Below are 12630 nucleotides of genomic sequence, written 5' to 3'. Positions count from 1 at the left end.
ATATCAATGCCGCCAGCCGCCGATATTTACATATGAATTCCATTAATATACATGTAAACACAGGGTCTGCATGTGAGTCATCTGTACACAACAATAGGGTAGAGCTGGGCAGCTTTAGTGGCAGCACTTCACACTGAGATATTGGGACACAGTACGGGACTAAAACCTCAAGGGACGAGGGAATTTAAACCAGGATAGTTGGCAAGTATGAGACAGCTGCTTTGGGCCCCACAACATTGACAGGGCCCAGGGCAGCCGCCCTTTTGCCCTGTCTTAAAAACGGCCCTGGGTTGATTTACTATACCTGCATAGATACCAATCAGCTTCCAGGTTTTTTTGTCAAAGTTTAATTCTTGGATTGACACATACTGTAGGCCAACCTTTTTCAACCAGGGTGCTTTGAGGTTTCTTCAGGGGTGCCTTGGCATTTGCAATGCCTAAAATTTACCCCAAAATTGTATACAAGCCAGAAGATTGATGAAGCCTAATTTTTATTTATACAAAGCCACAGGTTTTCATTGTGCACCATTATGCCCATCTAGCCGCCGGCATCCTAACATCCAATGACCCTCCCCTGCCACTCTCTATCAGCTCTGGGGCCACATTAGCAGAGCAATGAAGAAAAACTGAGGGAGAAGAGAAACATTGGAATACTAGTCAGTACCAGTGTGCAAAAGTGTAATGGATTTGGAAGAATAAGTCATCTCTAATGGATGTCCTACGTGTATGGATGTTGATGTAATATGTAAAGCTAGTAGAATTTGTTTTACATTTTAGAAGGGGGTGCCTTGAGATGGTCCATAATTTTAAAGGGTGCCTTGATTGAGAAACACTGCTGTAGGCTAACATGAAGGGGAGTTTATAGACAAGAAAAAAAAATCTTCATGCCTCTAGAAGCATCTGCAAAAATGTCCAGTGTGCATGAGACCAAATTGCTTTCACAAGTTAACAAATCTCTCCTTTCCTCCTCACTTCTGTTTGTTTGAAATGAGTAGCACAGGTTAATTGTGGTCACATGCACTGCTCAATGAACATTACAAATCCCATAGTCTGGAGAACTACCAAGCAAGGATGGCTCCATTCCTACTTAGGCCCCATACACACTATCAGATTTTTTCCAGATTTTTGTCTTCAGATTTACTAAAACCATGTAGTGCAAGGGCCTGCCTGATTGCATACAAATTGAAACTCCTAAGGTTTGACCTCATATTATATGGTTTTGGTAAATCTGAAAGAAAAAAATCTGCAGAAAAAATGTAATAGTTTGTATGGGGTCTCACGATGGGACAATGGAGAACCACACATAACCACCTTCTAACAGAACAATGAATTACAGCAACCAAAAAAACTAATTTGGAGATATGGAGGAGGCTGAGAGCAATAGAAAGTACTTTTGGCAATGTTTTTCTTTTAAACCAGAGTTTAGTGTCACTTTAGTTAAAATGATTGCAAAATAATTTTAAAATCCTTTTTGAATTATAAATAGCGCCAAAAACGGAAAAATTACCTGGTAATGAAGGGGTATATACAGACTAGTACTCAAGTTGTTAAAATCAGAACTACACTGCATCTGAGCACCACAAACCCAAACTATTTAATACAGTTTTAATGTTCATAGAATATGTCTCCCTGCTTTGTTTTGCTAAGATATCACTTTGAACCCCCCCCCCCCCCCTAGAATTTCTTGCTAGTAGCATATGGATTAAAATAGTCAATGTTGATTGAGAGAGTGAAATTCCACTTTAAGTACCATTCCTTAGTTTAAAATGCATCTATACAGTATACAGTAAAAGGTTTAATCATTCTCTTTCTCTGTATTTTGGTATTTTTCAGTAGAAGAACAGCTGTTAGTTGATTTAGCTGGTGTTTAACTTTTAGCTGGTCTATTTAGCTGAACTAAAGAAATTATACATTTACCTTAACTAGATCAAATTGTATATATATCATGACAAGGTACCAGAAACAGATGGGTGGGTATTATTTAACCGCTTGCCGACTGCCTCACTTAAAGTGGTTGTACACCTTTACAAACCATTTTGACCTACAGGTAAGCCTAGATTAAGGCTTACCTGTAGGTCCAAGAAATATCTCCTAAACCTATACGGTTTAGGAGATATTTACAAGAAAGACAGGCACCGCTGTCTACGGCGCATGCGCCATAGACAGCGGCTCGCAGGCGCACTGAGCAGGCCGCAGATCACGGCGATATGCCAATTGTGTCGGCTCCCGTGCGCATGCGCAGTAGTGACGTCATCGTGGCTCCGGCGAATCACAGCGCCGGAGCAGCGAGACCCGGAAGTCACTCCGGGATACATGGCAGCGGCGAAGATGAAGGCGGAGGACCGCTTCGGGGGCTTCGTTCTCAGGTAAGTTATTCATAATGAGCTAGTATGCTATGCATACTAGCTCATTATGCCTTTTTCGTGCATTTTTTTTTTTTTAAATAGCCTTTACTTCCTCTTTAAAAGTACGGCAACAAAGCAGCCTCTCTGCGCTGGATCACGTATCTGAAATGTGATCCAGCTCTCCTGGTGTAAGGTCAAGCCAATCAGGAGGGTCCTGGCCAATGATTGATGACCGGGACCCTCTGTTTGGCAAAGCAGATGCCAGAACAGAGCCCTGTGATTGTAAACATCACAGAGCTCTGTCCTGACAGGGGGGATGTACCGGTTTTTGTTTCCCTGAAAAAACCGTGATGTACTGTTAACTTATCACTGTATTAGTGTCACTGGTGATGTCAGTGTCAGATTGCCTGCCGTACTATCACAGTCATGCTATAAGTTGCTGATCACCACCATAACTAGTATAAAAAATAAAATAAAAAATCCAGTGTATATACACCATAATTTGTAGCACGCAAACCAATTAATATATACTTATTGGGATTTTTGTTTACAAAAAATATGTAGAATACATTTTGGCCTATATTGAAAAACATTTTTTTTTCTTTTTTTATTGGATATATTTTATTGTAGAGAATAAAAAATATATTTATATTATATATATATGTTATTTCCTCCAGATGAAGCCACGTGGGGGTTGGCGTAACTAGTAGAGGTGGAGCCTGGTGGTGGAACCTGTCGCAACAAGTGAGATACACCTGATGGATTTTATATCAATGTTTTTAAATTCTTAAATAAATGAGTTGAATATTATCTGGGGTGGTAAGGTTCTGTTTTTAATCCCCTTGGTACTGCACTATTGGAAGCATTTCTGTTTTTATATGCCGCTGTGGAACTTTACCGGAAAACACTGAGGAGCCTAAGATGAACCAGCTCACTGAGAGGTCATTCCATTTGCTGTGGAGCTTTATCTATCTAGAACAGGGGTGCCCAACCTTTTGAAGAGCGAGGGCCATCAAAGCGACTGTGTAATGGGCAGATGACAGGTCTGTATCTACACTGCATATGCAGATATGGACACAGCCCATGCTACTCTATGGGCCCTTCAATTCAATCTGATGGAAGAGGACAGTTCCCCTTCTGTTTTTTATTTTTTTGTTTTTGTTTTTTAGCGTATCAGATTCAAGGTAAGCAGGAGTAAATGGACATAGAGGTGAATGGAGGATTCCATTGGGTCCTAAGGCTGCTTTCACACTGATGCGCCATGTGCACCTGTGGCTTTCCTGCAGGTTAGCTGCACTTTGCCATAGACTTCTATTATATCCTGCAGGTGTGGTGCACTTTCTGAAAGCGCACCAAACCCGCAGGTAATACCGGAAGTCTATGGCTCAGTGCAGGATTAGTTTAACAGCAGCTTAGTAACCACTGAAGAACAGATATGCCCATATATACACTGATTTCAGTAAAAACACACCTTTAATATCAGTCTTCCATTCAGTTTTCCCTGGCTTTTGCTGTCCCAGGCAGAGTGCATTTGGTATCGATTGTGACAGGAGCTGGAGCTATACAGGAAGCATCAGCTTATGCGGCTCTGCTCTGCAGCTTCTTGCTTTCTCTACCGCCGGCTTCATTCACAACATTGATGCTCTGGGGTGGTAGGTCAGCAACCTGCAATCTGGGCTCATTAAACCACCATCCCAGAGCAAGAGGTCGTGGGCCACATCAGAGGGCTCCGCGGGCCACATGTGGCCCCTGGGCCACTGGTTGGGCACCCCTGATCTAGAAGGACCATAAGGAAATACCCAGGACCAATGTGGAGCATTCTACATAGGAGAGGTGCACTGTGTGCAAAAATGTGTTTGACCCCCTGCCGGGTCTTGCAGTGAGGTGAGCGAGCATTGCACACGGTGGTGGGAGCACTGTTGTTGGTAGAGCAGTGGAGCACGTGGAAAAATACTTTTTTCGTTTTACTTGCTTTTTAGCAAAAGAATTGTCACACATATATATGGAAAATATTCATTGAGCACTGTTCATCTGTACTCATATATGGATGTTTTTCATTGATTATTATTTTTCCTGTGTTGATTTTTATATTTAATATTTTGAGCTTACTATATATGCAGCGCTGTCACGTTCACTTTATTATCTTCTTTTTTTGTGGGGACACTTAGGTGACAGCAGCAGCATTCATTCACTTTTACAGTAGTTTCTTTTTAGTGTTAGTTTATTGATTAGCAGTGCGCAACTACCTTTCTATTTAAAATGTGAGTGTATATATATATATATATAATTTTTATTATTTTTTTTGTATTTTTTTTCATTTATATAATAAAAAATAAAAAATCTGGTTGGTTTATTTGATCAAGTACCACCCAAATAAAGCTTGTGTGAAGAAAACTATATAAATGTAGTTTGGGTACAGCTTTGCATGACCACTGCCAGTGAAAGTGGAACTTCAGTCATTTTCTAAACTTTCCATCTATGAAATCTTCTGCCCTTGTTTTAACTTTGCATAGTAAAACTTTATTTTTTCTGCCAGTAAATACCTTATACTGCCCACTTCCTGTTTCTTGTCTGGTAAAAAGCCTAGGCTTATGACATCATACACAGCTCTCTCATACATGAGAGTTTGCCAGGAAGGGAGGGGCATGAGAGCATCATAAGCATCATAAGAGGGTTAATAAGAGCTACAGAGCTGGAGGTGTGCCACTGTGTGTCTGTGTAAATCCAGGAAGTTAAAAGGCAGCAGCTTCAGCTGCCCACAGTTAAAATGGATGCAGCCAGACTCAGTGGAGGGAGGTTTCTGCAGCATATTTGGCAAGTACAGAATCACAGTCTATATAAAATAATATGCAAAGTGGTTGGAGGGAAGCTTCAGAATGGCAAAGATGTTTTTATTACAAATTATGTGAGCAGACTGCAGTTCCTCTTTAAAGTAGCGCAGTGCCTAATAGCAAAACATGGCCTGGTCATTAAGGGGGTAAAATGTTCCAGAGGGCAAGTGGTTCAACTCACCTGAAATGTGTGTATAACTGGATTTAGAAACTATTCAAGGGAACCTCAATAGATAGATTATCCTGACAGCTATCATTAGGAGACACCCAAAGAAATATGTTGAAACATTGATAAAGATATGGAACTGAAAGCTTGTATTTGCATGCTAGATTCTTTTCAAGATGCCAATTTCTAAACTATTACTATCAGTTTAGGTAGGATGCATTAACAATTATATGATTGAGGTTTTAGTCACCTTGACTGATATCCCATGACATTCCTCTTAGGTTCCCAACATGTCAAATGTACTAAAGATACAAAGCTTTAAAACTTCTCTGTCACACATAGTGAAAGTAATCATTTTCAACTTCATCCAGGCACAAGAGGCACCTCTGTGTGTGTGTACATATTGCCTCGGGATGTGAGATAAGAACTGCCTGTAATAACCCACAAAGCTTTATTTAAATGAGAAGTAAGTTATTGTTTATTTTTTACCCATTCATACTAACCCTAGGTGGATGCCGCATGGGTCCAATGCTGCATCTGTCCCCTGGTGCCTCTGCACTCAGAATCGAGTGATCGAACACCGCCAATGGCTCGGTTTTCACAGATCCCTGAGCGGAGAGCTACTGACTGTCAATCAGCAGCTCTCCTCTCTGCTCCTCCACGCACACCGGAGCGCTGAGCTGGGGAGGGGCAGAAAGCATCCATCTCAGGCTCTCAGCTGCTTGCTAAGAGGCTGAGACAGGCATCAGTTCAAGCACCTGGCAGATCCAGGCTTTATTGTCACGATGACGGGGTGCCTGGACTGATTCCTGGACATCAGAGGAGAGCAGGTCACAGGAGTGCAAAATGAATTGCACTCCTGTGACCCATAGGAGAAGCCCAGCCAAATGAGCTCAGGCTGGACTTCCCCTTTAGCAAAGTGAAGAACACAATGGTTTGGTTTATTTGATATGCCTCTCTTATTGTCCTTATTCTTTATTCATAAGGGAGTCCAATACAGTTTTAGAAAAAATAATGATGATATTATTTATATAAGACGGGGAGGAAAGATATATAGGCATAAATAAAATTATGTATGATTAGACTTTATACATGGTTATGTTTAAGGATGAGGAAATATGGATACTGAAGGACTATGGTATTCTCCCCTTTTATCTTTTATTTATTTTTCTGTTTTTGTACCTTTTTCTCTGTCAATAAAAATATAATAAGAATAAATTGAGTACAAAAAAAACTATAAAAAACAGACTTTTCCTTCTATATCCTTATAATGGAAGAATTAAAGAGAAAAATCAAGTTGGTTTCTATGACAGTGATAAATTAGTCACACAGCATTCGCAAAAATATTTAGATAAACATGAAAGGCATTTGGAGAATGAAGGTCTAAGTAGTGGCAATGGGTAAAACAAGCAGTTTTTATTTCAGGCACTTCGATAAATAAGGCTCATTATTCTTGTGCTTGGAGGGGCTTCAGGTGACCAATGATAGCACTAAAACAGCAGAGGCTCCCAATGTATGAATAATGATGTATTGTGATTTGATGGGGAGGCAATGACTCAAAATGAATCAGAGGTAAGAGGCAGAAGCAGGGGTATAGCTAATACCTTGCGATAAAAATAAGACAGCTGGATCTTAGATTTTTCTCTCAAGGACCAAAGGTGAGTTTACCAGATTTTGTTAGCACTGTTTCTGCTTCTGCTGTTTATTCTGCATTTGTAAGTATTACTTGTGTAATTTTAATAACACATACAGTAAGTATTAAGGTACATAACGCTTCTAGATCTTAGTGTTCTGAGTTTATTACATCTCTTAAGAAGTAGCAGTAATTTGCGTAGGTGGGTTCCTATATAATAAAGGATGGACTATTTTCTAATTAGCTGGATCAAGCAGCTGTATAGTTATTTCACTACCCACATTCATTTTTATCATTTGTGTTTTCAAATGAGGATAAAATATTATTGAGGGTTTAATAAAATAAATACCTTTTGTTTAAGTGACTTCCAAAGAATAGGGGACGTCAGAAGTTGCCCAACAGATGTTGCCTGGTACTTTTCAACACTTCTGGAACAAGGAATTGGAGCCTGAACTTGCTTCCTATCTTTTATGGAATTATAGTTCAGAGAAGCATAAACTGAAAATGATTTCTCCTTTTGTTCTATTGGAAAGGGAAGACATTTGTCCAACCAACACCAAGTTGACTTAGGTTCAGTGTTTAAGGTTGAGAAAGTGACCTTGGTGACTCTCACATTGCAGATCCCTGAGTGCCAACATAGATGTGCTGTGTTATTTGGAGAGTTTTTCTGCTCTTGAGGTAATATAGACTTAACTAGGGTACTTTTGACAAGTCCAGCTTGAAGACTATTGGTACTCTCCAGCTCTGTATCCTGAGAGGACTTAGCTATTGTATTGACCATTTTATACTCATGCCTAACAGTATCAAATTGCTCAGAAGGTTTTTGTGATGATGTTCCAGGTGACGAACATTTATATGTTACAGCATTGCTTTCTGTTTTCTCTTGTGTGACATGGGCTCTGCAGTTGAATTTGGAAGCAGTACATTCTTTATAAGGAGTGTTTTCCAATTCAGCTAAATTTCCAGGTTCTGGAATTTTGTTTTCTCCAGTTGGATGTGTTTCATCCAAATTATTTTTTTGCTCTGTTCTTCCCTCAGAATTTAAATTGAAATTTTGAGTTACATGGATAGATATTGTAGCAGCACTAGTGGATACACAATCTGTGTTTAAACTTATTTTGCTAAAGGGGACAATTACAGAATCATGTTTTTGTATCAGCTTCCCTTGGTTACCTGTGTTGAGTTCGTATGATGATTTTACGTCTGAGCATTTGGCAAGGCTAAATAAATCTGCTTCTCCACTGGGCAGATGACAAACCTGATCTTGATCTGTTTGCAACTCACTAGATGCTTCAACAGAAGGACCAATATAATGAAATTTTATGAGATACCGTGGAGAAAATAAAAGTTCCTTCTGTGTTGATGTTAATTGAGCAGATGATGATGAAGAATGTATTGGGGATGATTCAGTTCTATTTTCAAAATTTTTACTGAGAGTTGGAAGGCAACTGTCATTAAAAATACAAGAAGGTTTCATATCACACCTGTTAACTCTGTCTGAGGACTTTTTTGCAACGATATCAGTGTCTCTTCTGAAATTCATAGTCATAGTCTGCTGAGCATCATTACTTAATGGTAACTCCTTAAAAGTTTTACTTTCAGGAAAGCATTTGACCTGACCAGTTTCATTACTCATGGAATGTTCCAAAGTATTTTCAGGTGATTCACCTTTCTTCTTTGCAACCTTAATTTTCTTTCTTTCTGAAGGTGACTGCTCGTGATTTCCTAAACTTCCAACAAAATTGTCAGGGATGTTTTTATGTATATTTGAAATATTGGATAGCTTTTCAGTTACCATATTGCCTATATTGTCGGAATTGACAACAGCTTGATTTGACTGACCTAGCAGTTGAAATTGTGGACAATCAACTTGTGCATTAGAGACGTGATCAGGATTGTGAATTTTCAGTTTATACCCTTCACCATCATTTGGAACATCATTTCTACTCTCTGATTTTAAAATAGTTTTGTTTTCTTGATCCACATCCAGACCCTTCTGGATATTCCCCAAAGGTAAGGTTGTTTCTCTAGCCTTGCTGATAACAGATATTGTGTTGAGCACACATTTCTCAGAGGAGGTTGATGTAAAGTTGAAATCTGAACTTGGTGGTATAACCAAAGGTGGTGATGAAAGGTTTTCCAATGGCTTGGCCATTGCAGTTTGCAAAACAGTTTCACTTCTGACTTCACGTTTTGAGTCTTGAACCTCCTGTATTATCTTTTTGGTATCCTCACTCTTCTTCATTTTTTGGTAAAGCTTTTTGAATGTTTCATCCCCATACATCTGCCACTTTTCATGAGAAAACATGTTTACTTTTTTTTGGCCTGTTTTTCTGTTGGCTGCTTTAGATTTTGGAGTGAGTTGATCTCCTTCAAGCTTTTTCACTTCCTTTTTTTCTACAGAAATATGACTTTCAGAGACATTACATGTTTGTGCCTCATCTACGGCAGCCTGCCTGACAAGACCTCGAGGGTGACTACTTGAAAAGTCCACTGTGCAAGCTGTGGCTGTATTTGACAGTAATAAATTGGCAAAGGTGATTTTTAAAGGCTGTTTTCCTTGGATATGTGCTTTACCATTACGTACAGGCAATCTGTCTTGAACTCTGCCATTTTCCACAAATGGTAAAGAGTTGCTACGTGCCAGAATTACATTGTCAATAGATGAAGATATCTGAGTAGGCACAGAGTGGAAAAACATACCCTTATTTTTCTCTGGAGTAGTCATGGTAGAGCTAACAGAACAAAGTGAAACTTTCTTTCTGTTTACATCTAAGGATTTGATGTCAAAATGGAAAGAGTCCTTGAAGGTATATGGCATTGGGAGATCAATGCTACCTTGCTTTGACAGAGCTGTTTTTCTAGGTCGAACATTGTCTAGGTGTGTGTTATCAACCACAACCTTATTTTGGGAGATCAGCTTGGAAATATGTTCTTCTAAGTCTTTCTTGGATGATGTTGTTTTATCTTCACAGTCCACAGTGGTATTGAGTATTTGATCAGACTCAAAGCTACACTCACTAAGGCTGTGTAGAGGACTGCTAGAGAACATTTGCAAATCTGCACTGTCTGAGTGGGACAAATAACCAGAGTCTGTGCTTTCACATTTTTTTAGTTTCCTCTGAGATGCAGAGCAGTCTAATAGTTTATCAATACATGTTTCACTCTGCTTTTGTAATTGAGCATGTCTGTTTGTTGTTGCAGTCCTTTGATCCTTCAGGGATCTTATTTGATTCAATACAAATGTTGAGTCTTTTGTTGGTGATGCACAAGCAGGTTCACTAATTACCTGATCATGGGTTTTGACAAATGATAAAATGTCTTTGTGCACTAAAAATGGTAAACTGGTATTTTCATGGACAAGAGTTCCATTGTCAACACAATTAGTATCGCTGCACTGGTCTTTGTCTATGCAAATATCACTAACTGCCTTACTGATATGTAAGCATTGTCCTTCTCCAGCTTGTTCTGTATTTTGGCCTTCCTGGCATCCAGCATAATCAGAATCAAAGCTCTGTTTGGCATTGTTGACATGAGTCTGTGTCCTTCGATGTTTGTAAAGATTGCTCTGGGTTTTAAATGATATCCCACAAATGGTGCAAGGGAATGGCCTTTCTCCAGTATGTGAACGAATATGCTTCTCTAAAACACTTGGCTTTAGGCAGTCTCGGCCACAATGGGCACATATGTGTTTCCCAATGTTTTTTGCTTTAACTGGGCTACTGCCAATGATGGTAGAGCAGTTCTGAGACAATACTGTTAAGGGGTTTACAATATTTAGGGTAAGAGTCTGTGTGGAAGATTTCTGAAGAACGGTTTGAGGCTGTGGGGCCAAAACAACAGACAAACCTCCACTGTCAATGGCAAAGCTTGTGCCTGTGGATGTCAGCTGCAATGGTAAATTCTGGCCTCCTTGTTGGGTAATTTGATATACAGGTACACCTTTAATAAGTACAGCCTGTGCTGTTGTTCTGTTGTTTACTGTTGATGCTTTGGCTGTATGGAAGCCAGAAATTGTAGCAGTGCATGTTGGCCATACCACACTGGATGACAAACTTGAAACATTAGATGCATCCATATCAAAAAGTTCAAATTGTGTTCCTGTAAAGACAACAACAAAAAACATAAGTGTGTTATCTTGCACTGATGTAAGTTATCTGGTCCTGAGAGTTCCACAATTAGTCAATTTCATCTTTCCTTACACAGCCTAATTTATTCTAAGTAAGAATGTTTAGTGTTGCCATAGTGCAAGTAACCATATTCAAACCACACTGGGAAATGAAAGCAGGGGAACGACAATGTAAACTGAACGGTGGCTGATTTGAAAAAGAAAGATTGAAAGATGGAAAGTAGGTAAAGGAAATTAACTGTGCTTTAATGCACATGATCCTTCCACTGCAAGTTATAAATTGATGAGCTGACTGCTATTGTCACTTATTGCCAAGGAAATTATGCTTCTGTTTTAGTAGATGTTAACACGTTATATTACCTACCAGCTTTTGTTACCTCTTAAAAACTCAGACAGCAGGAACACTGTACTTAAGTTTCCAGATCAATGACAACTGCAACTCCTACAATATCTTTTTTGGAACCTAATTTTTAATACAACGAATTATAGAGAATATGGAGTCACAGTTTATGCTGGGAGGATTCAAAGCCAGGAACAACAGTGTAAAGATCTCTGCTACTAAGTTCTGAAGACATAAAGAATCTGATTAATGATGCAATTAATTAATATTTGTTAATACACTGAAATATAATTTTTGAGTTGACTGACCCCTTTAAAGTTGTATATGACCGCCGGATGCTATAGAAGCTGGGTGATATTAAAAATCACAGCAGGTTAAAAACCAAGGAGTTGTTAGTGTTCTCTCAAAATATTATCTTAATCATGACCATTCAATTACAACTTCTTTTAATTATAAGATGCAAACGCTTACTGTGAGTTTAATATTTGGCTTCTCACTTACTTGTCTTAAGAAAACAGTTGATGTTTTGACTCCATATCTTGATATACTATTGGCTTGTAATTTGTTCTCCTTGGCATGAATGCACAAAGTTATCAATACTTCATTTCTGGAACATAGTTTGTTTTATGGCTCCAGTTCAGAAATTGTTCAAAAATTCACAGTCCGCAGTTCAATAAGTTACTTACAGATAGGGTTTTGACAGTATTAGTTATATAAAATGTGAAATATACCACAGAATCGGCAAGGAAACTTCCTTTGGCTTAGCATTGCAAAGCTAACCAAAGAGTTGTGTTCAAAGTCTCTTAAAAAACACTTCAGCCCGGAAGATTTTACCCCCTTCCGGACCAGAGCACTTTTTACAATTTGGCACTGTGTTGTTTTAACTGACAATTGCGTGGATATGCAACGCTGTATCCAAACAAAATGTGCATCCTTTTTTTCTCACAAATAGAGCTTTCTTTTAGTGGTATTTGATCACCTCTGCGGTTATTTTTTGTGCTATAAATATATCTTCAATTTTTAGCGGTATTGTAACCTTGCGACGGACAGATCAGAGAATTTTGACATATTTTTGGGACCATTGACATTTATAGAGTCATCAGTGCTATAAATATGCACTGATTACTGTTTAAATGTCACTGGCAGGGAAGGAGTTAACTATGTGTTCCCTCACTGTGTTCTAACT

General features: G+C 38.9%; 1 protein-coding gene across 1 annotated transcript in view; it reads right to left on the bottom strand.

Annotated features, from left to right (window-relative positions):
* The window catches only part of ZNF831 (zinc finger protein 831), a 329907-nt gene that overhangs the window by 191171 nt on the left and 126106 nt on the right, over nucleotides 1-12630 (bottom strand). The window contains exon 3 of the mRNA XM_077458434.1: nucleotides 7325-11076. Within this exon, the coding sequence (XP_077314560.1) occupies nucleotides 7325-11076 (3752 nt within the window). The remainder of the gene's footprint in view (nucleotides 1-7324; nucleotides 11077-12630) is intronic.

The sequence above is a fragment of the Lithobates pipiens genome, unplaced genomic scaffold, assembly GCF_037356315.1.
Source record: "Lithobates pipiens isolate NorthernLeopardFrog02 unplaced genomic scaffold, aLitPip1_a1.2 Scaffold_28, whole genome shotgun sequence".
In the NCBI taxonomy this organism is placed as follows: domain Eukaryota; kingdom Metazoa; phylum Chordata; class Amphibia; order Anura; family Ranidae; genus Lithobates; species Lithobates pipiens.
Note: the sequence above shows the minus strand (reverse complement) of the source record. Positions and strands in the feature narration are given on the sequence as shown.